At 44.5% G+C, this 23,874-nt stretch overlaps 6 protein-coding genes across 6 annotated transcripts; 2 read left to right on the top strand and 4 right to left on the bottom strand.

Annotated features, from left to right (window-relative positions):
• Positions 1–2,324: 2,324 nt before the first annotated feature.
• On the bottom strand, positions 2,325–3,916 carry F5147DRAFT_647601 (uncharacterized protein; the record flags this gene model as incomplete). The annotated part of the gene is made up of 9 exons (XM_041433213.1): positions 2,325–2,726; positions 2,825–2,896; positions 2,949–3,187; positions 3,288–3,346; positions 3,544–3,619; positions 3,658–3,683; positions 3,730–3,770; positions 3,810–3,832; positions 3,883–3,916. 9 exons carry the CDS (start codon positions 3,914–3,916, stop codon positions 2,325–2,327), a joined length of 972 nt encoding a protein of 323 aa, XP_041299530.1.
• Positions 3,917–5,581: 1,665 nt separating this feature from the next.
• On the bottom strand, positions 5,582–6,444 carry F5147DRAFT_647600 (uncharacterized protein; the record flags this gene model as incomplete). Its single annotated transcript, XM_041433212.1, has 5 exons — positions 5,582–5,670; positions 5,719–5,837; positions 5,922–5,962; positions 6,007–6,060; positions 6,274–6,444. 5 exons carry the CDS (start codon positions 6,442–6,444, stop codon positions 5,582–5,584), a joined length of 474 nt encoding a protein of 157 aa, XP_041299529.1.
• A 4,714-nt stretch (positions 6,445–11,158) lies between these two features.
• On the bottom strand, positions 11,159–13,196 carry F5147DRAFT_767172 (uncharacterized protein; the record flags this gene model as incomplete). Its single annotated transcript, XM_041440846.1, has 6 exons — positions 11,159–11,171; positions 11,226–11,314; positions 11,360–12,215; positions 12,272–12,403; positions 12,461–12,828; positions 12,882–13,196. The coding sequence occupies 6 exons, from the start codon at positions 13,194–13,196 to the stop codon at positions 11,159–11,161; spliced, it is 1,773 nt and encodes a 590-aa protein (XP_041299528.1).
• Positions 13,197–14,174: 978 nt separating this feature from the next.
• F5147DRAFT_742051 (uncharacterized protein) lies at positions 14,175–18,274 on the top strand (the record flags this gene model as incomplete). The annotated part of the gene is made up of 8 exons (XM_041439524.1): positions 14,175–14,193; positions 14,746–14,789; positions 16,665–16,733; positions 16,784–16,977; positions 17,035–17,191; positions 17,250–17,398; positions 17,448–17,845; positions 18,240–18,274. The coding sequence occupies 8 exons, from the start codon at positions 14,175–14,177 to the stop codon at positions 18,272–18,274; spliced, it is 1,065 nt and encodes a 354-aa protein (XP_041299527.1).
• A 1,323-nt stretch (positions 18,275–19,597) lies between these two features.
• On the top strand, positions 19,598–19,846 carry F5147DRAFT_528179 (uncharacterized protein; the record flags this gene model as incomplete). The annotated part of the gene is made up of 2 exons (XM_041430040.1): positions 19,598–19,644; positions 19,702–19,846. Coding segments are annotated over 2 exons (192 nt in total), but the record flags the coding sequence as incomplete, so codon positions are not given.
• A 713-nt stretch (positions 19,847–20,559) lies between these two features.
• On the bottom strand, positions 20,560–23,121 carry F5147DRAFT_742050 (uncharacterized protein; the record flags this gene model as incomplete). Its single annotated transcript, XM_041439523.1, has 9 exons — positions 20,560–20,915; positions 20,965–21,133; positions 21,212–21,252; positions 21,273–21,596; positions 21,711–21,762; positions 21,855–21,856; positions 21,951–22,497; positions 22,702–22,905; positions 23,041–23,121. The coding sequence occupies 9 exons, from the start codon at positions 23,119–23,121 to the stop codon at positions 20,560–20,562; spliced, it is 1,776 nt and encodes a 591-aa protein (XP_041299525.1).
• Positions 23,122–23,874: the final 753 nt, after the last annotated feature.

The following is a 23,874-nucleotide window of genomic DNA, read 5'->3' as shown; positions in this document are numbered from 1 at the left end:
AAATTTTCCAGTGCAACACCATAAGTTTTCACAATCTTGCCTTTATTATTATCATAATTCATTTTGACCTTCTTTTTTGGTGAATGACTTAAAGTAGGAAAAATAATGTCTATATAACTAATGTTGGGAAATGGCCCTATGAAGACTTACAGCTCAACCTGTCAAGTCTGTCTTGGATGTGCTGGCAGTATAGGCTAATATGTTTTGTTAATGACAGTTGTTGGCTGGCTGTGCCAGCACTATCTACATGAAAGTTGAGTAAGTCATGTTCATTATGTGTTCTTTGCTTACCAAAATTTTTAACTACCCAAGACTCAACTTTGAGCACAAAGTGCTTCAGCTCCATGCTGAGAACATCTTTGATGAATGACCTGCCCTTGGCTGTGTAAAAAGTTTTGGCTTGTGGTATTGTTTGACATCACCCTGAACTGCAATATACATTTCCTTGAGGCCTGTATGTGCTTGGATGCTAGTCCACTGTTTGACTACCAGTAAGTAACTTAGGTGCAGTCTGGACAGCGAGTCTGGGTTCAGAATTCGCAGTTCAAAACTGCATGTGATGCTCACACATGATACATGAATCAGCTTCTTCCTGCCTATGAATCTTATCGATTGCTGCATCTACAACGCCGCAGTATCGATTGCTGCGTCCACAATGTCACAGTGCACATGGACCTTGAGGCACAAACACAGTGTCAATGGCACCAAATTATGATTATCATAACTATTACTGTCACTCAGATCACATACCTATACAATCTTCTGTTCTTTTCCTGCACCGAAAGGATTCCGTATCACACCTCTATCCTCACCGGCCAAGCTTGGGTATTTGAACTGATCAGTGGTCATCCAGACTGGATCAGACATAACTTCGGTGTTGATCTTCACACATTTGAGCAATTGATAGAGGCTCTTCACCAACATGGGTTCATTCAATCCTGCAACAGTGTCACCATTGCGGAACAACTCGGTATTTTCTTGTATACATGCGTTATGGGAGTTTCATCTTGTCACATTGGAGAAAGATTCCAGCGCTCTCCTGACACAATTACTAGGTATGTACATTAATTATCTGAGACTAGTAGTGTGCTGATTTTTGCAGATGTTTCAAGCACATCCTTATGTTCTTCTCATCACCTCCGTTCTACACCTCATATGTCCAGTTTCCCAACCACAACACCCCCATTTTGGCAGCAGTCTACATGGACCCACAATTCAGATTCTTTGATGAGTGTATTGGTGCTGTTAACGGTACTCACATCCATGTCTTCGCACCACTTGAAGAGCACATTAACCTATGTAACCGGAAGGGATTTCTCTCGCAAAACTGCCTGTTTGTATGCGACTTAGATTTCTATTTCACATATTCGCTCACAGGCTGGGACAGCTTGGCTGCTGATGCAACCCTTTGGAATGACGCGCGCTCTCACGATCTGCATATGCCTCCACACAAGCACCTTCTCGCTGATGTGGGCTTCAGTACTTGTGATGTGCTTCTAGTACCTTATTGGGGGGTGCGATATCACTTAAAAGAATGGCACCAAGCAAACCTTGTGTAAGTTGATTTGTTTTACATCTGTTTTGCTATTAAATAATTATATAGGCCACAGGACTCAAAAGAACTATTTAATCTACGACACGTGGCACTATGCAACATCGTTGAACGTATATTTGGTGTATTGAAGCGGCAATGGCGTGTTTTGACAATCGTGCCCAAATACAACATGGATATCCAGGCCCGGATCCCAGCAGCACTATGCGCTATTCACAATTTTATGCAAAGGTATAATCCCAAAAGTTTTGATCTCGCTCTTGACCATGACACTGTAGGATACGGGACACTTTCTGAAGGACCCACGGATACTCATGAATGGAGACGAGCAGATGCTCGTCAGGAGGCAATAGCACTAGCGATGTGGGCTGACTATCTTGAGGAACATGAACGAAGGGGACTCCCATTGCCATAGTTGTAGATATTGTACAAATTTTGTAACAAAAAATGATCAGCACGCTACACAATCATATGGTCCTGTGAATGAACTGCCGCCCATGGCGCACCACTGCAAAGCACTCGTTTCTCTTCCAACCACTCGAGCCTCGTCACCTCGTCCAATGAATAAAAAATAATTGCTTGGTTTTCATGTTCAGCTAAAAAGTTTGTGATGGCTAAGCGTTCTTTACCACTTAGGTCTGTGTACTTATTGAGTAAAGAAATAGCACTCCCAATGTGCATGGAAGGCTGTGATTGCACCGGCAGCTGTGGTGGCACTAACATGATGTTCTTCTGCATCTCACGCACGACTTCAACGAGGCTCTTCATCATTTCAGTACCCTCCTGCTGCACTAACAACATGGCAGATGACGGATGACTGCGCTTCTGGGAACTCATAATTGATGCAGGAGAAACCATGCTGAATTTGCGCTTTCCACGGCATACTTGTCCATACCGAGTTGGTAGAACCTTCGGTGGAGGGACAGAGAAATGTAGAGGGAGCAGGTACTTCAAGGGAGTCGGGATCTACCGATGATGGTGGCCCTTGAAGGGCATTATCTATTGCAGTGGGGATCAAAGGTGACGTAGAGGTGGTAGAATCTTGAGGAGTTGCATTGCTCGTGGCGGTGGGTTGGAAGACATGCAAACCTTTGGCCTTACTTGGTACCAATTGTTCCATGGTCTTGAAGTGATTGAAGCCCTTCATGATGAAGGGCTTTGCGTAAGGGTGTGTCTGAAAGTAATGTTATGAAAGGGTGGCGTGCAATCTATGATGATGCGTACCTTGGTAAAGTGTGCCCATACATCATCTTTTCAATCCATTATACCCACCCCATGCTCATTACTCAACATAAAACCCGATGTGCACTTGATTTCGACAACAGTGTAATATGCTTTCTTGAGCTATAAAAACATGAGATGACATTGCTGACTGAAACATTCAATAGAAACATACCGCTGTGAATTTATTCTTGCACACCACACCAGTCTTCTCTGTGCCCCTTTGATGTGGGTATTTGAGTTTGAGGTCCACAGATGCTTGATTGAAAGTTGCCATCTTGAAGCCTCCATCACCTGATGAAGGCAGGGCGAGCAGAAGGAAGTTGAGGAAGATACTTTCCTCCGCCTTTGACCAGACCGCAGGAGCCTTGTGGATCGTTCCAGAGGCAGCAGCCAAGGCCACATTAATGGCGCCTCGAGATCACAGGAAATGTGAAGAGCTGATACTAAATTTATCAGACATGTCAGCGAGGTGATGGTGATGGTAGAGATTTGGTCGGCTGATCCTGCTCACGTATGAGCATCACATGCAGTTTTGAACCGCGAATTCTGAACCCAGACTCGCTGTCCAGACTGCACCTAACATATATGTATATTATTTGATATAGGTATCTTAGTCTGCATTGTTTTGAATGTTGCATTGACGTCCCTTTGTAATGCCTTAGGGTTTGCACATGTAACCTTCACACATAACATGCAAAGTGCATTAATATTCTCCCAAAGGCAGGTTCTTGTCAGCCAGCATCAAGCACAAATAACTGGACACTAACTATGACCTGTTGGCCTTGATAAATGCAGGAGGTTTTAGTTCATCCCCTAGTGCACATCCTTTCATTTGCATCAGTCCTGGTGTAAAAAATTCCAAGTCAGGACTTGGTAAGTACCTATGTTCTTGTTGTTCAGTTTTTGTCTGACAAATGCATTCCAGGGATCAGCATGGTGTTTGTTGAAAACACTTTTGCTGGCATGGAGTTGCCTTCATGTCTATTTCAAAGTTCTGTTCAATAATGAGTACTATGAACTCAATAGTACAGACCTCCTCTTGATACACATTTTGCGCTGTTGTGATAGCATTGGTGAGCTTCACTAGTTATTCACAATGTACAAACTTTTGGATACCATCTGATAGCTTGGTGTGGACATGTTTGGATTTGGATGTTGACACAGTGACCATGGTTAGTGTGTGTTAAGAATGGGGTACCTTGTGTTTAAAGGACATTTAATTATACTTTGCAATTGTAAATTTTATTTCACTTGGAAACACTTAAGCCAAAAAATTCAGAGCGGGAATTCATATTTCATATAAAAACACTTGATCAGGCATCCACAAAACCAATCAAATTTTAGGCACTGATATACTACAGCTATACTACTGATAACAACAGTCTATATATGAATCTTCCTAGTTGATTCTTATCATGATTTCCTGAATAAAGTTAATGAGACATTAAGCCCAGCATTGAGTGAATAATTTACATTTTGTATGGAAATAACTGGCTGGTTATTCACTACAGCATTGTATGGTGGGGGTAACCCAGATTGTTCAGCACCTAGACTCTGAAGACCACCATCATACACAGAAAATGATAATGGAAAGTTTGAGTAGGGTTGGCTCCATATTGGCCCATAGCACCAATCACTGGCTTCTTGTTTGGAATTAAAGCAAGATGTGGAATTATGAGGTGCTTCCTGCACAGCCATAACTACATTGGTCTTAAAATAAGTTCAGCAAAGAGCTGCTGAAAGGTCACACAAAATACTAACCTCAACAGATGACTCTAAAGAGATAGACTCCAAGAGATTGCGAGGAGGATTTTAAGTGGCTGCAATATTTGGTTGTGCTGGTGTGGGTTGCTGACCAGCCGAAGATGTAGTGTACTGATAGGTACTGGCCATAGGTCAATGACAATGAGTAGTCACAGTGGGTGTGGGCTGCTGCTGAGTAGCTGCAGAACTTGTGATGAAGTAGTCTAGTCCTTTAGATAGAGTCATGGGCATGGGCTGCCAACAAGTACACTGTCCTAGATACTAAGTCTCAAAGTCTGGACACTATAAAACTTGAGCTAAAGTTGGTGCAGGTTGTGAAGTGGTACATCTTGTAGTTGTTGATATATTTTGATGAGTCACAACAGGAGTATGAGACTCTTGAATAACTGCAGGAAGGGGAGAAAATGGTAGTAAAGCATGACTTCCATCCTGGAAGATGTTGTTTTGAGTAAAACTTTGAAAAAAAATTCAGAGTTTGACATAAATTACAAAAGTTTGAGACATGTACCTGAAGTGCTAGGTGACTTTTTCAACTACTATCAAAATCAGTCTTGTAGACCCTGTTATAATCAAGGAAGAAAAAATCTCCTTTAGTTAGTCCATCGTCGGATCTAGATTCATGTTGTTCAATTGCCATTGCATGGTTTCCAAAGGAGCAACTTTTCATGTGATGATGAGGACAGTGGGCTTATCTGGCCCATTATCAGGCAGTATTCTTGGTAGTCCAGGCATATGTTGATGAGAAGCATGTTATGGCTTAAAGAAAATTTGCACCTCCAGTGTCACAGTGATACTAGTTGCCTGAAATCCAAGGCAATATTTCAGTAAAATTAATCCCAGTTTGCAGCAAGATAGCACAGGACATAATATTTTATCATAGTTGTAGGCTAGATCAAGCCATGAGAGGCTTGCAATTGAGTTCTTGAACATTGGCATTGAAACTATGTCTGTTGGATGCCTACCTTTATTTTCACCATAATCTCACATGGAAGCAAATGCATGACCACAAAGTTTGGGACTTTCACTTTCAAGCGGATCAACCTAGAGGTGGCAGGTCACCAGGACAGTATTCTCTAGGTGAGACAAACATTGGGCTTGTAGTCTTGCACCAGTCATCTTCACCTTTTGCCCTATGTAAAGGACTCAGTAATGGCCAAGGATGTATCTTGATTACTAACTGGCTTTGGTGAACTTAGAAATTGTACTTGCTTGATCACCCCAAATACTGTAGCTGGAGCTGAAGAGATTGGCACATGACTTCAGTGTATCATCTGAGACCTTATTACCCACTGTGATTCTATAAAAGAAGGAAGTGTCAGAGGGAGAAGTGGGATGAATGGGGAGGGTAAGAGATCTATTTGAGGGAGTTACAGGTGATGACATTGTTGCAGGAAGTGAGAGGTTGTGTAATTTGTAATCATGCTATATATAAGCAAATATGGTCCATGCACACACTTGACACTCACCAGTAAAATTGACTTATAAAATATAGTAATCATTTTCTGTCCTAACAGTATATGCTGCAGGTTCACAGATACATCAATTCAAATTATGGTACAATACAGTAAAAAAAAACTATAAGAGCCTCCTCGGGACATGAGTTTGAAGCCCATCTTTCCAACCATATCACCACCTCTCTGGGTTCTGGCACACCCAATATGTATCTGCATCCTCGTCACTATCACTGCTGCAGCCACCACATTGTCCTCAACCTTTCATGCAGCATTACCCACCAATACTGCACCACTATGCGCACCATTATGCTCCACCACATTTTGTCCAGCAATATGCTGGCCAGCCTCAGTACCCACAGTACCCTCCAATGTGACTGAATACCGAAATAAGCCCAGCATTGTCAATGATGCAACCAAACTTGGAAGTTCCAGTAGCACCAGTGCTGGCATCATCGAAAGTGCCTGCATCATCAAACATACTGGCATCATCCCAAGCATCATCGAGGTTGTGACCAAATCCTGAACTGCGCTGTAGGTATACAACACAGAGTGGGGCTATACAAAGATGGCTCCAAACTGATATCTTTATGTTGTGGTCTATCTGCTATACTTGCAGACAAGTGCGTTCGACCCAGGGGTCTGCAGTCTGGGAATAGTTTTGGGGGTCAGTGGGTGATGTGAGGTCAATAATCTGAGCGCGGGAAACAATGTCCGAAGGTATAATTACGATGTCCGATGCAAAAGTGTCGGGTCCGATGTTTTTTGGGTTTGGGTTATCGGGTTTGGGTTTGGGTTATCAGAAACTAATAGTAATGCTATAGCGAGTGTCGGAAAAGCGAGCGATGTGCACAATAATAACAATGATGGATACAGATGGTGAAAGAACGATGATATTCGCAATGTCAACTAAGAACTACAAAATATTGGGTTTGACCCCTAAGTGTTGGAGACGATTCTCCTCTACTCGGATGATGATGATGCTATAATCATGGAGTAATGTACCATTGGATTGGTTTTGGACTATGGATGGATGTGAAATGTCAGCTGATGAAGCACGAGAAAAGCGCAGCTCAGCACAGCTGTGCATGTGCGCAGGAATGCTGCAGCCATCACAGGAAAGTAGTGGCTGCTAAGCGTGGCTTGCAGGAAAGCTGCACTTCATATAGTAAAGCAATAGGATGCTGAGGGATACTGCACAAATAGCCTCCATGAGGCTGTAAGGACTTCCAGTCCTACATCAGGATCATCACCTGAAGTCCATGTTACTATACAGAATATAACAGCAGATCCTACTGTAGCTAGGTCAAAGACTCCTAGTCCTCCACCACTTTCACAGCCACACCACTTTAAATCTGCATGCTAGATCCCTAGCGCATCACTTCCAGACTATCCAAAAGTCAGGGTGCTGCTTGGACTGATTGATGCCAAAAGACCAGAACACAACTTGGCAAACTCAAAATGCCCCTGCTAGATGTGAGGGTAGTTTCATTGAGCCAAGTAATACATCTACTAGAGGATGTGCTGAGTGTTATTGGCAATATGGGACAAAGGCGAGCCAGAATCCTTCGCAATTACACTAAATGGACTGTTCTACCACTCCTTGGACTCCTCAATTCCTACAAGGAATCAGAGATACCCAGCCCAGGGACTCATAATAAAGGCAAGGAACATGCTGTTGAGGCCGAGGATGACATGTGGGAGGAAGGAGAATCATGGATTGATAGGTATGGAAGTGGTGGATGCAACGAGTACACAAGCAATGATGAGACTGAGGGTCACAAGGAATTCCTGACCTGATACACATTAATTAATCACTTAGTAACATAGCACTGCTGGCATTTTCAACATGCTCCATAATGACCCCATTACAATGCAATATATTTGCTATGCTTATACCAACCATGAGCCTTTTCACTCATGACAATGCCATATACAGCTTCCCATATGAACCCACCAAGAATCGTAATTGGAAGTGTCGATCAGCAGCCCATGAAGGGCGAACAAGTCACCATGCTGGAGTCCCGCATGTCCGAGGTCTACAAAGAGAACCTGGATAAAGTTCGTGCTCAATTAAACGAGTTAGCTCAGCCTTTATGTGCTAAAGTGAGCGAAACGAACCTACCTCCTTTGTGTGCAATCAATCACACAATCCCCCTCATTGATGAGGGGAAGATCTACCTGTGGCGACCATCACACTGCCCAGAACCTTTGAGACCACAGTGGGCGGACAAGCGGAGATTGTACCTGGCCTCAGGTCACTGGCAAGTCACCAGCGCCGGGAACACTATTCCCATGCTGTTTATCCGTAAGCCAGGATCAGACAAACTACGTACTGTGGTGGACTTGCGTGAGCGAAATAAGAACACTAGGAAGTTGATGTCACCTCTGCCGAACATGGAGGGCATCCTGCGCTGAGTTGCTGGGAAGAAATTCAAGTCCGTCCTAGACGGACAGGATGCATATGAGCAGATAAGGGTGGTGCCGGAGCACGTGCACCACACTGCTATGACTACGCCTGATGGAAATATGGTTAGTCATGTTCTTCAGCAGGGTGACTGTAACGCGCCCACAACTTACCAGGCATTGATGAATTACCTGTTTGGCGAGTACCTTGGCACTTGGATGGATGTGTACCCACGACAAAGGTCACGGTTTGTCAGCGTTTTCCAGTTCAGGACGTTGTCGACCTTCTCCAGGTCCATCCGTATGCCATCCCTTCTGACTATCCTACCCAGGATCTTGACATCGTTGCACAGGAACTGAATCTTCTTTTGACTTAGGTACAGTTTCTCCCAGTCCAATATTTTTAGAATGGTCTTGACATGCTCAATGTGCTCATGTAGGGTGTCCGAATAGATTATGATATCATCAAGGTTCATCGGTTCCATAGGGTACTTGGCGGATGACATCTATCGAGTCTGTATCCTGTTAGGTGTGCTGTCGGAAGTAACTGGGGATGCTGTACCTTTTAAGTGGGACTATGCCCAGCAACACGCCTTTGAAACGATTAAGCAGTATGTGGCGACTTGTGCGCCACACTGTCGCATGCCCTTGGTGTACAGTCCAGAGGCGCCTACCATCTACATGATGACGGACAGTTGTTTGGGAGGAATAGGAGGTGTGGTTGCCCAGGGCGCAGACTGGTGTACGGCCAAGGTGGCCGCCTTTTATTCAGCCAAGCTGAACCCGGCCCAGCGCAACTACCCTGTGCATGAACAGGAAATGTTAGCGGGGGTTGAAATGATGTTAAGGCATAGGGACATCTTACAGGGTGCGAGGTTTGTGTGGCTTACAGACCACAAGGGGCTGGTTCACCTGCTGAACCAGCGTAATCTATCTGGCAGACAAGCAAGGTGGATTGAGAAGATAAGTGAATTTGATTTCGAAGTAAAGTACTTACCAGGTGTCGAGAACCTGTTGCCAGACACGCTGTTGAGAATGTATGCGTTTGACGCGCCTGGAACTGTGCGAACTCCTTGTGAGTACACGGAACATGACATTGGTAATGCCTTCACCAAAGTGGCCCACCTGGCATCGATGCCTTTCCTCGTGGGCGAGGAGGCACTGGCAACCAAGCCTCGAAGGAGTGCATGTGTGGCCCAACGCGTTGCGAGCACGCAAGACCAGCTGGTGATGCTGGATCTGTATGTCATGGGGTCTGACAGCGTGAAGAGAATGGCCGTTAGAAAGGGGGTCCTGGCAGTGCCAGAGGAAGTGGCCATCGCACCAGCGCCCAGGAAGGGACACCCGAAGGTAGCGCCAGCGGAGCCTGGGCGCCCTGAGACTGGGGCTGAGTTTGCCTGACATGTGAAAGATCGTTTCGTCCTCCTGGGCCCAGGAGAATGAAAGAAGGGGGGGAAGAGTGTAGACGCTCACCAACCTGACCCTTTGGAACCCATTAGCAGTGGCTCTAATATCACCCTAGAGGATGGACTTACCGAGCATTCATTAGTAGGGATACCATTACTGGTATATCCACAAGAGGAGCTGATGGGAGACATAAGACATCAGTACCATCTGGATCTGTTTTTGAAGAACATATTGGACTCACCTAAGGCATTCAAAAACTTTGAAGTAAAAGACGGAATTATATGAATCAAACTTAAAGACAGAACGGTTACGTGCGTACCAGATCTCAAAGTTGAGGAATGAAGGCTACAAGAGACAGTCATCAGCCAGGCACACTCCTTGTTAGCTCACTTGGGAGCACGTAAGATGCTCAGTTATCTTTGTGACCACATATGGTGGAAAATGATGGTGCAGGATGTCCACACCTATTGCGAGTCCTGCACAACCTGTCAATGGAGTAAGTCATCCAATCAACAGCCCTATGGGCTGTTGAACTCACTAACAGTGCCCTCCCACCCTTGGGAGGCAATAGGAATAGATTTTGTGGGGCCGTTGCCCATATCTAAGAACAGAGATGCTGGTCAGGTCTGATTTGGGTATTGCGCTGCTTTGTTTTTGTGGAAATCTAGATCTCCATCTTGTCTCTGCATAGCCATGCACTGCGTACTCAATTACTTTACTCATATATGATATAGTAAGGCATGAGCCAGGTGTCTCTTGTTTCCGCTCCTCCGACCTACCACGTTTTGTGGTGTGCCTTGTATTATGCCCATGCTGCTCCTGTAGACCTGACCAACATAATCTCCCTACCTAGATTCATGTGAGGAATAGGGCTAGAAAGCACTTCGTCATTAATATTCTCTGTACTCTCCACTTTGTAGCCCTGTATCAAAATGTATTTTGCTTTCGATTTTGTTTAAAAATCACGCGATCTTTCGTTGGACTTCAGTCTTTCAGCAAAGCGCATGTGTCCAACACACATGATCTTTCGTTCAACTTCATTGATTTCAGTCTGTCGCAGCATGTCCAACTCACATGATCTTTTGTTCAACTTCGTTGATTTCAATCTGTGCTACTCACATGATTTTTTGTTCAACTTCATTGAGTTCAGTCTGTCGCAGTGTGTCCAACTCATGTGATCTTTCATTCAACTTTGTATGCTCAAGGCAAATTCTTCCAAAGTTCGCAAGGTAACATTAACTTGACATTGAGCATAGAGTAAATAATTGTTATCACAATAACTACATGTTTTCAATTGTAAAATAGGACACGAAGGCATTAAAGTGCCGAGGCATATGTACTGCAAGAAATGTGATTATTTTTTAGACCTGCACAGATTGAAGTTTAGCATGATAAAACGGCTAGAACATTGGAACACGTACTTTTTCACAGCGACTGGATGGGCTGTGGAACCTGACGCCGCACCTTTGCGCTTGCATTTGGAAGTGAGGGGTTTGGTGTTATCGCCAATCTTGTTAGCATACTCAGCACATGTTGATGGTCATGTCATGCGTACAGAGCGTCTTCCAGGAGCGCCAGAAGTTGGAGGAACACTTCCTGCATTAAGCAAGACGTCTGGCACAGTGGGAATAGCAGTGGCGTCTTTAAGAGGTGCAGGTATGCCGCAAACAGATGGAAGAGAATCAGAGTTGGTGGCGGCTGGTAGACTATATCCTTCATTGTTGGCTGTGTGAAGGGAGTCGGCAGGAGGGAGTCGAGGAGACGCAGCAGCTGGTAGACTATGTCCTTCATTGTTGGCTGTGTGAAGGGAGTCAACAGGAGGGAGTCGAGGAGACATGGACAAAGGTGATGCGAAGTCATTCAAGTGCGGTCTGCAAATACAGGGTGGGGTGGATGAATAGCTTACCAATGAGTTGTTCTGGCCCTGCATGGGCAACTCAATAGGCGATCCAGGCACAGTCAGAGGAGGGTTTATGAGTGGTGGCGCAGCCATTTGCATGTCCTGGCTTTGGCTGTTCCACCATTGATTATCTGGGCTATCAACTATCAGTGGAGGAATCGAAGAAATGAACTTCTCAATCTCAGCCACAGCGACTGGAAAATTGGGGTCCATTAGAGAGCCCTGAGGGAAGGTATACATTTCAGAAAAATTGGGACCTGCATTGAGGTTACTGTTGGCTTGAACAGAGGAAGGTGGTTCAACTGCTGAGTTGTTCTGGGCATTTGGTGATGTGGAGTTAGAAGGTACCGGCAAATGTGGCTTGAGAATTGATGAAGACAAAGATGACTCCACCAAAGGTCGACCAAATACAGTTCTGAGATGCTGTTCAAATGGCACAAGGTACTGCTCATGGAAATTCAGTCTAGAAGCCTTGAAGCTGAGACCATCTTGACCTTTGCCATGGTGGAAACTGTAGGAGTAAGATGAGAACAAGTTTAGCACTGATATCATTGTCCATAGACATACCTTAGAGTCATGATATCCCCTTGGCACATGGGGTCAGGACCCTCCATAACAATGGTATAATGCCAGCCCCCCGTCAGTACCGCCAGGTCTTCACAGATCTGTCCCAGGACAATGGGCAGCTCCTGAATAGCACTGATCGACATTGATCAACATCCGCAAAATGGAAAACACAACAAAAAACAAACAAACTGATAAATTTCCTCTTTAGTGTGCTCACCTGACCCAATGCCTCCTAATCTCCTGGAAGCATTGATCTGCACGGTCTCCTCACAAATCACTGCCTTCACGTCTTCCGATTCAGCTGCAAAACAACTGTTTATGTACTTCTGCACAACACCAATCCTCTTCTTGGAATCAAGCTGGTTTTGCTGGATGTCGTCCTCGACCAGTGATTGTATCTTCATTTTGTAGTGTGTTTTTGAGTAGACCTCAATAGCCTTCAGGTCACGAACTCCGTGAGAACGCTGGCCCAGTAGTTGAGCAAATGCTTTGCTTGTTGATGTGTTGCCAAGTGTTGTTTTGCTTTTGGCGTGATTCCAGAACCATTCTCTCAATTTCTGCTTATGCCTTTAGTGGCTACTCTTCCAGAACACCTGTTATATGAACTTACCTTCCACCGGATCTCTTTTTCCTCTTCAAGCTCAGCTTCTTGTTCTGGGGTGAGTGGTAGCAGGCGGCTCTTGTCACTAATATTAGCGTCACTGCTGTCATCATTCTGATGAACAACTGCCTCCCCTTCGCACGGAGGAGGGTTACTGGTTGGTTTCCAATATTTCAAGCATTCTGGAAACTGACTAAACCACCTCGGAAATAGGAGCTCATAGAAACGAGTAAGTTTTTGATCTTTTTGCATTTTCAGAAACTCGGGTAGCTCATTCTGAAGCCACTCAAGCTCTTCTGATGTGGTCCATCTCGGAGGAGCCATCTCCTAAATTAAGTCCGTGAGTCCACACCACCCTTTCATGATAAAAATATGACGCACAAGAAATTTTTATGTTTGAGTTCGTCCCTTTCAGTCAATTGGTGAGTTATTGGGAGCGAGCCAAAATTCAACTGAGACCTTCATTTTTCTCCAGCCAATCACGATCTTAATGGATTTTTCCGAAGCGTCTAGACCACGTAAAGTTTCTCAGTCTCTCACCACCCTTACTACCATCCAACTATAGCTGTTTTTTCACAGACATGAACCAAGACAATGGCACCATCAGATGCGAGTGTCATGGGCGCTGCATGCAAATGCTACCGCACCCATGTTTTACAATTGAGCAATTTCTACAGGCCATCTATCTTGTGCAAAGCAGACAAGGCAAGTTCACTTTTGCGACATCACTGTGGCTCTAATCATAATGGACTTCAACAGTTGGACCAATGACCTCACCACAACCCATTGGTTGGGAACGCAACACTGACGGTGCTGATTGTTTAGTTCATGCTTTTCATTGTAGGTGCTGCATTTACGGTTAGTCATTTAAATTTAGACTCCATATCACGGACTCAATGTTGACCATGCTGCACAGCCCAACGACCTCATGATACCGGATCACAAGTAAACACCCGAGGAAGACCTGCCTGCCGCTGATGCGATCAATTGGGCATCAGAGAGTGATGACATCAGCCACCCAGACACCCCCCAAATTCGCACATACTACGAGGACAGCAGCGATGATGAACCTTCATCTCCACAAGGAGAAGGCGTTCCGGAGGAAAATCAATGGACCAGTGAGGAAGCGCCTGACAATGATGTCCAAGAGGCTCCTGAATGCGAGGTGGACAATATTTAATTAGCATTCCAAAGGTATCTCATATCTCGTTACCTTCTCATGTCATATATATACTGTCAATCAATCATGATGTGTTCAAGAATGTGTTGAGATCTGCAGTGAATGTGATTAATTCAGAATACATGATTGATTTTCATTGGTGTGGGTTTCAGTCTGACCGCCAGAGTGTTGCAACATGCTGTTGACTAGTTCAATAGTTTAATGGTAGTAGGATTATAATTTAGATGATGCATCTAAATCTGATCTATAGTGAATATGTTGCGTGGTTGAGATTCTCTCGAGTTGAATGGTTGATTTCTATTGGTGTTGGTTTAGGTCCTGACCATGATAGTGTTGCACTGAGGGACTAATTCAGTGCTCAATAGCTCAATGGTGGTAGGACCGTAATGTACTAACTCAATGCGTCTCGTGTAGAAAGAGTGTGTATTCATGATTAATATGTCAATATGAAAAACAACCTCCTGATTGTTTAAATGGACAATCCAAGATCTATTACAGAGTTGTGATATCAATACTATCAATTCAGCACAGGAGTTTTGGTCCTACCAACTCCTTCATTGCAGCTGTTTTGCCATGCCCAATTCAAACTTCAAATAAATTTTCAACCTATACTACGACTACTCTCTAGTTCAAATGGCTCGACCTCTTATTCATACAACAACTGAGGCAAAAAGAGTTGCCACACATGAAAAGCGAGCCCGGTATTACGCCAAGTATGTTTAACCTTTTCATTAATTGTTTCTGACAGTTCCTAACCAATCACGGTAAGACACAGAGATGCTATTCTTAAGAGACACAGAGAGCTCCATAGCTCCAACAGCAAGGAAGCATGAGCAGAGGCCAAGTTCTCAAATGACCTCTGCAAAGCTCTCAAAAAAGCATTGCCAGTCAGTGACAGTGATGAGTCTATGTTGGAGTCTGACAATGATTCTGATCACTCATCAGACAATGAAAATAAGCCGTATGTTTTAGCTATTAATAGATATAAAATGAAACATGATATTAATGTTCTACAGATGTGATCTTCCAGAATGCCTACTCGTCATCAAAAATGTCAAGGATCAAATGATGGAGATAGTCGGCGATGACCCTTGCACATTCACTAAGGATATTGTATATCTCCATGTCCAGAGTTTGCTTGTGGACGACTGCTCCACCAAAGGGGATATCACCATCATTGAAAATGCAATGACGAAGATTCAGAAGCTTCTGAACGATGCAATTCCCGCGCAAGACCAAATACTGAATTTCTGTGGTATTTCGCCAGAGTGGCACTGCCACGGACTCGGTGACACATTTCTTAAGGACCGTACTTGCCTATTTAGAGGATATCTTAAGTCTGGTAATGTTTGAAGGGGTGTCTGGCCTTGCTGAGGCAGAGTTTTTGGGTGAGCTGCTGTACCAGAAATGCAGCAGGATTTAAATAATGTTTGGTGGACATATATACTGTATCATAAAATAACATCAAGCCCCAGTCTTTTTTAATGTGGTGGTCACAGGTGTTGGTTGGCATTTTTTTAAAAAATTAGTAAGCTATGACAGCTGGTGGCAGGCGTTAGGCACCAAGCAATATTTTCACTACTACATGGCAAGGAGCAACAAACACTGCACAGAGCTCGAACGATACCGTCAGGAATTCTATGCTCACAACAGGGCAGCACGTCGTCTAGAAAATGACATCCATACTCACCAGAGGGTGGCACATCGTCTAGCAAATGAAATCTCACAAGATCATTGCAACAAGCAACAGCACAAGCATGCTAGCTTTGAGCTGGGTTCCACGGCTGGCCATCTTTCCATGTCTACTGCCTATTACACATTTCCTGATCCATCCAAACGAGGCCAACTCGAAGGAGACGCAGTAGATGACCCACCCAATGATTTGATTGACGAGTTTGATTTTTCAGATATCCAAATGATCGCCAATGACTATCTGAGTGAAATATCAGAGGAACCCATCAGATGGAAACAAGCTGCAGGGGTATGTTTGCCAGATGCCAATCTAGATCTTCTTTCAATCTAATTGTTTGTTCTCATAGGATGATCCTCTCCGTGTATGGCACTCCGATGCTGAACTTTTCCTTGAAGAATTCATTCATTTGGAGGGCTGTGGAAGTTACACTCAAGATCGCTGTTTCTGTGGCAGCAATGAATCACCACTGTATAGATGCAAGGATTGTCATGGTGCTGAACTAGTATGTCATCAATGTATCCTACATATACATTAGCGGCAACCATATCACCAGATCGAGGTATGACAATTCGCGATTCAAATCCCACTGATATCATATTTACTTTTTGTTGCAGTATTGGAACAGTCATTTTTTCCAAACAATGTCACTCAAATCCCTCGGCTTACGCATTCAACTTGGACATTGCTTTGGTCTTTGATGCAGCAAACCAACTCCAGCTCTCAACGAATGATTTTGTTGTCATTGACGTCAATGGCATTCATACCATTGGGCTTGATTTCTGCGGTTGCGAAACTGCTCAACTTCACATTACTCAACTTCTACAAGTCCGCTTATTCCCTGCGATGACAGTCAAACCCAAGACCACTGCAACATTCCAAGTGCTTGAATACTTCCAGATCCTATCCTTTGAGTCCAAAGCATCCAGCCCTCGAGTTTTATCACACTGTTGTACGATTGACTGACAATACAGGCATTCACACACCAAAGGTACATGGTTTTTTAAACTTATCTGCTAGCAAACTGACAAGTGAATTCAGGATCGCTACGAGTCACTTCTACGCATGATGCGAGAGTGGCACTTTTTGAAGCAAATCAAATGGTCTGGCCAGGGCCATCATCCTGGAACTATTGCTGCCACGCAACCTGGTGCATGTGCGGTGATGTGTCCAGCCTGCCCCCATCCAGGAAAGAATTTACCTGATGATTGGGCAAGTGTTCCGCCTGAGTCAAAGTGAGTTTTAATGTCTGTAGTTCATTGTTTTTGTGTCTTATAAGTTATTGAATGCAGATTCTTATATGCACTGTTCCTTGCAATTGACGCCAATTTTCGACTTGCTCGGCGCAATGTTTCTTCAGACGCTATCAATCCTGGACTCAACCATGGCTATGCGTTTTTCATGGAGGAAACAGCATACAAATCTTTCTTGAATTCACACGAACGAACAGTTCAAGAGGCAAGTCGAAATTATTGAACAAAGATGGCTATTAACATAATTTATTTAGAGGAGTACATGTTCAAGTCACAATGCAGTCAACCTGGCTGATACGAAGGCGTCCCGCGGTCTTGCAGCAACAGGCACAGGTACAATAGATTGCGCGCGACATAACTTCAAGCGGCCGAATTTGGTTGGTGACCTACAAAAAGGTGAAAGGTAAGCTTTTGCTTTCTACGTGTTGTATCTGTTTTAAACAAATTCACAGGTATGTCAATATGGATTACATGTTCTTTTCGAGCATGCAATCGGCATCTACACTTCAAGTTATCAATATTTCCTACGACATCACGTGTCAATGGAGCAAGAACCTGTGGACACGCATGTCCACATTCCCTCAGCAGTACCACCTGGATCACAACACGAAAACCATCACTTTTCTGGTCCCTAAGTTCCATCTTCCCGCACATGTCTTGAGCTGTCAGACGATGTACTCGTTCAACTTCATCAAGGGGGTCGGGAGAACAGACAGCGAAGTGCCAGAACATGGATGGGCCGACATTAATCCTGTTGCAACTAGCACTCATGAGATGGGTCCTGGCTCAAGGCACGACACTCTTGACGACCATTTCAATGACTGGAACTGGAAAAAAGTATGCTTGATGGGTATGTCGTGTCAGCTGGAACAATCATTTTTGCAACTGATTTGATTTAGGTAAAACCCTTGCACGTAAGCTCAAGGCTGCATTTTCAGAGCATTTCGAACACACACACAACTTGTGTGACTTTGAGGCTGCGCTCAATTCCAGCCAGCTAGCTTGTTGGAAGGAGGAATTGAGGCCTGGGAGTCCGATCGTTCTAAACCGAATCCATTCGAGCTCAAGGTCACCAGTAAGTTTGTTTGTGCATATGTGATTGGAACTATCTAATCGATTACCATAAGCCGTCAGCCAAGCATCCATCCGATTGGCATTGTCCAAGGCAGAAGCCGACAAACTGGAACGTGGCATGAGCATGTCTTTTCATGACGACATATCTCCATCAATGCTCATTTCATCAGGGCTCGAACTTGAAGATCAACAGTATGTCAATTAATTTTATTTGTCTGATCTTTCTAAACTTCTCTCAGGCAATGTCTTGAGTTCGAGAGCAAAAAGATCGGAAACACGCTATGGATTCTCAGCACTCAACACTTTGGCAACACATCAATTCCCTCCGTCGACGTATTGATACATGGTCGCATGTGCAACTACTCTACATGCCATGTGTATCACAACTGTGTTCATCCGACGACATCGCTGCCGAACCCAAGGTCCAGAAAATTAATCTGCTTCTCCCGTCTGCTATACCCAGTGGTCTACCCTGCGAGGACTGCTTGTTGAATTGCGAGTGGGACTTACGCAAGGCGCAAGCTAACGATGCTCTACATGACATCCACCATGTCCTTAATATGAAGTATCATCTGTACAAGCACAAGGACACGTTCATCTGAGGACAACGCACAAATACTCGTGCAACTGGAATCATCAACAACGTGGACAACCGAATCGACACCCTTGCTGCCAAGTACAATGCAGCATGGAATGCGCTTGTCAAGCTAGTGTCAAGGTTGCAGAAGGATGATGACTGGAAGCTCACTTTCAAGCCGCTCGATCGCGCAAAGGATGCTGTCCCACTGAGACAAGATGACAGGACATCTATTAGCCAGCAAACAGTGTCGTGGATCTGGAAAACACATGGCATCTCAACCAACAAAGAACATGGCCTACAGGACTGTGAGTAGTATGTGTGATGACTGTTTCTCACTCACTGAATTCGTCACAGCTTTGCATGTTGAATGGTGCAGGGCCAGAGCATGAGCACATCATTGGGAAGAAGAGATTCAATTACTATGTGAAGAAATGCAGTGGGTGCTGGCTTTTTACAATGGCAAGCTGTCTGGTGGGATGCACAGAGCTCACGGCGTACTTTCAGGTCACCAGAGGCAGTGGAAGGTGGAGCTGCATATGCATGTCGCCAGGCTTCACTGCGGCAAAGCATGGCTTCCCATTTTAGATCTATGTGGGAGGCTATTCCATCCTCGTAACTTACTCTTGCTATGTTTTTATTTCAATACAATCCGTTTCTTTGAATTTCAAACATATCTGCATTGGGCTGTAAGGTTCATACAAGAAGTCACTCAAAAAGATGCGGGCATGAAATGAAGAGAAGACCAGGTACATATGATCTCGATTGTGAAACGGATCACAATCATGTCTGTAAGTGGGCAGTGGTATAACGCGCAGTGTACAGAGTAATATATCACTATTGTAAACCAAAGGCACTGATATATCATGGCCATGCACTGATGGAAAGGATTGATATATTATACCACCAGGATGTAGTGCTGAGTCGTGGAGGTGGCGAGTCCTGGTTGCAACTCCTTTGTGGAGGAAGGACAATGAAGGCAAGACCGTTTGCAATGTGTAAGTTCTCATCTGTTGTTCCTTCTATATTTGTACCAATCTCTTATATACATACAGATGCGGCCTCTACTATAAGCTTCATGGCTCTGCTCGTCCCATTAGTATGAAATCCGATATTATTCGGAAGCGCTCTCAACACGACGCTCGTGCGCAGCGCTTCTCCCTCACCAAGCCCCCAAGTGCATCTAACACGCCTGGCACTCCTTCCGTTATGGAGGAGACAGTTTCAGAATGGGTTCTAGTACAACAAGCGCAGGTACTTACTTCTTCGTCTTCGCAGCACAGCAGCATGGACTCATCTGTCCACACAGTCGACACAGGCACTGTTGTGCCACACCCGCCACTATACTACCCACCAACCCACCATGAGACCCGCACCCGCCATGGGGGTGTGGGTATACCTGCGGGTGCAGGTGCGGGTGATGCTTGCGACACCCACGGATACACCCATGTCATTCCCTAGCTACTAAGCCCCCTGCCATGTACATTATCTGAAACATGAAAGAATCATATGTCTGTTAGAATAATCACGAGCCTCTGATTACCTTACTGTATATAAGTACCTTACTTAGTATTGTAACAGTTGGCGCTTTTGAATCCTATCTTGTATCTGGTTACTTGAACATCTGAATTCCTTACTCTTGTGACATCTCTGAAAGCTTATCGCTTCTCACCACCGTCACACTGTGGGAAACTGTCAAAAATGTCAATGTCTATGGAGAAGTTTGTAGTTTACTAATGAAGCCATCCATTATATATGTAGATATATGTAAATACTAGCATCAGGAAAACCCTCTGCTACAAATTTAGGCTAAGTATGTAAAACTTTCTCTAATTTATGATAATTTCGCTAAAATAGACAAATTATATGAAATATGAAGTAATGTAGAATAATGTAACTAAAAAATTTGTGCATCATCTAAGCATCACAAAACTATGCCTATCAATATAACAATTAACGAAGAAGGTGTCACATTCTTCAAGAACATTGTTGATTGTCCAGTGTCGCGGTGCAATGGCTCCAAACCTTGGCATGAGATGGATGCTGCGGGTAATATTTGACACCAGAATGATACTCGCGACTCTCTCACCAGACTTGATTAACCGACTAATTTTGTACATGCCATGTCTTGGATCCGGTGTTGCAGGAAAGGGGGTAAACCACTCCACATACATGAGATGCTTTGGGGGTTGGTTTGTTGAAGGGAACAAAAACTGTGTTGCTGATGCTGGAATTGAGAAAACGAGACGAATTTGACCTACACGGAAGCCTAAAAACATTATTATCCAAGCATGACGACACAAGCCTTTAAGTTATACCTTTAACCCCAACAAAACTACCAGTACCATCATTGATAAGTGCAGTATCAAAGTGTGCTGGTACCACATCATTTTCGTGTTGGGCATTGCGATGGGGTCTAGCATGTATACTATCCACTGTGACAAGTGGATCGCCGTGTCCCCGAGCATCGGTCAACAACCACTTTATCTTGTGATACACAGGAACAGTGTGGAAAGGCAGATGAATACCTGCAGCAAGGTTTTACAGGCGCTGGCAAGTAATCACCTCATTTGGATTCTGTTGTTGTGCAATGTAACGAGCAGGGCCTGTCAAAAGTAGGTTGCACCATAGTCAGTGATCAATTGTTGAATGGGGACGGCTTTAGCGTTTGGATGCTTTGTCAATTGCTGGGTGCGATCAAAGTGTAAGTCAGGTGGATGCAGATGATGAGGAGCACAATCCCCGTCAAGACGCCATTTTATGAACTGCTGATGATGAGCGATCTTCTCCTTCCGCTCTAGCCACTTCGTCATCTGTATAAATTTGTCCTTATGATTGGTCGCACGGTAGGCATCCTTGGCAAGATCGATGATATGTAGCCGCTCCGTGTACTCTGTATTATAATTATTTGTCGTCCCAAAAGTTCGAATCATAGTTGAGTAGTGGCATGCTGAGTGGAGCTTCGGGAGGTTGAAATTGTTTCAGATTCCGAGGTCAATGAATATCTCCTTGTTGTCGTGAAAGAGAGCATGAGCTTCATCCAGTAAAAGCAGTGTCTCAGAACTATGACATGGGTACTGCGCGAGGTAAAGGAAGTCAAGAAGACCGTGCACAGCCTTGAGGAGGCGAGACGAAGCAAGGTTTCCAGGAAGTCGAATATCGATGATGATACCAAGGAGAAATCAGCATATTTGACTGCGTTCAGTACCGCTGAGACGCGAGAGGCTGGTGATACCCTTCATAAATATTCAAATATGATGATTGGGAGGTAAGCGACGACATCATGCATCAATTTCTGCTGCACCACATGCTTGTGCGAGCCATCCAAGCAGATGTTTGATAAGACCTTGATACAATTGGTGTAGTACGTCAGGTGTGACTGCCTGAAAAATGTTTGCATGAGGGAGGCCCTCCCAGTATGGGTGTATGATGGGTTTGATTCCAGCTTCGCAACATGCCTGTACAAACACCAGGTCACCATCGTCAATCCTGGAAAGAGCATCCAAAACAGTGTGAAGGTCACGTATTTCAAATGGTGCCGTGTTACTCCCGAGTTCCTCTGTAGGAATGTTACATTTCGGGCATTCCATTGCCTTCACTCCAGTAGTGAGCAATTGCTCGGGATAGTCACCCACAAAACACGCAAACAGAGGATGACAATGATGTTCCACGCCATCACCACTACTCATTACCAGCCCATCAGTACCAGCAGTCTTAAGCGGAGCCAGTATGCAACTCATACAGGCATGATAAAGGTTTGAAATAGTACAGCATCTCGAAGCTTTATTTGCAATGTGCTCAAGGTGGGTAGTGGGCAAGTATGCCAAGAGGATATGGGCGCGACGGGATGGCTTTCAGCTAATTTCTTTTGGAATGTTACCAATGGTGAGATAGACGGGATAGGCACTTTTATTCCTGAACATCGTCATCTGGGTTTTATAGCTCGATATAATAATGGGAATAATTGTGGCGCCCAGACGTCATTGATCAAGCGCTCTCTAAAAAGTATCATATCAATAAAACAGGTAGATGCTGATTTATGATAGTTTGCTTACTTGCGTGTCCCACCACCACTGGCCGGTATGCATGTCATGAAACAACCGTATGGTTTGATCTTCATCAGCGTAGTGACGCTCGGGTGCAAATACCAGAAAATCAGTGAAGTCAGGGTCACTGTACAACACTTTGATACATTCAATAATGTCTCTGTAGAAGACATTGAATGCTTCCCCCGCAACAATGATTTGTTCACGCTTGAACTTTGGTCATCCAGGAAGGTCATTGTCGATGATCTTGTCTAGCTCTTTTGAATTCTTATATGAGAGGCCGAGACAATCACTGAGCTACATACATAGATGTCAGTCAAGAATGTGTACCTGTGCACCAGCACTTACTCCGTCAATTTTAAGCAAGTCAGTAAATGCTGTTGAGCTAGAACCATGTAGCTTCGCCCATTTAGCGATATCCCAGTCCATTTGGGAGGAAAAGGGGGCATAAATGTTCACAGTGCTGCCAGCATCAAGTCCATATGTGGCATTTGCACAGCGAGTAGGTCGTCCAGTTATGGGTTTACCTGCGCGTGCATCGGCTCCCATTCATTTCCATCCTGTGTGGGAGGTTCCCACTCGCCCGAGTCATACAGGCCCTCCTCCTCATCGGTAGAATCATTTCTATCATCACCTAGCCACTCTATATCATCTTCTCCGTAAGTACTGAAAAAGTCGTCCTCAAATATGGGTTCAAGTTGATCCTCTGTGGGAGCCAGTGAAGGTGACCGTGGACTCCTCGGCTAGGTGTTGGCAGTGTGAGAAGCTGCGAGAACAGCCATGCAAGATCCCTGTCTAGTCTTGGCTAAATGTTGACTGTAGCCTGTCACTGAGAATGATTCTTGACATCCAGAACAGCTGACCATTTTGTCTGTATTGAGAATTGAGATCTGTTGAGATGGTACGCTGTTTCCCATCCAACGGAGTCCTTTTGGACTCCGCTGATACATCAATATCCCAACACATGTTGCCATATACATCATAAGCTCCGAATTGGTATGCTGGTATCCCTCTGTGTAGGATGACAACAGTCTCTGAGAGTTCGTTTCCTTCTCCTGCTCAAGCAAGCAGCCCACCCTTAGATCCTCCTCAATCTTGCAGTCCCTCTCCTGTCTCTCACAGTCCTGAAACTCTCATAAATTCTAGCCCAATATCCTCTCCGAGCATGATGCAGGTATCCAT

The sequence above is a fragment of the Suillus discolor genome (assembly GCF_016758755.1).
Source record: "Suillus discolor strain FC423 chromosome Unknown F5147scaffold_2, whole genome shotgun sequence".
Taxonomy (NCBI): Eukaryota; Fungi; Basidiomycota; class Agaricomycetes; order Boletales; family Suillaceae; genus Suillus; species Suillus discolor.
Note: the sequence above shows the minus strand (reverse complement) of the source record. Positions and strands in the feature narration are given on the sequence as shown.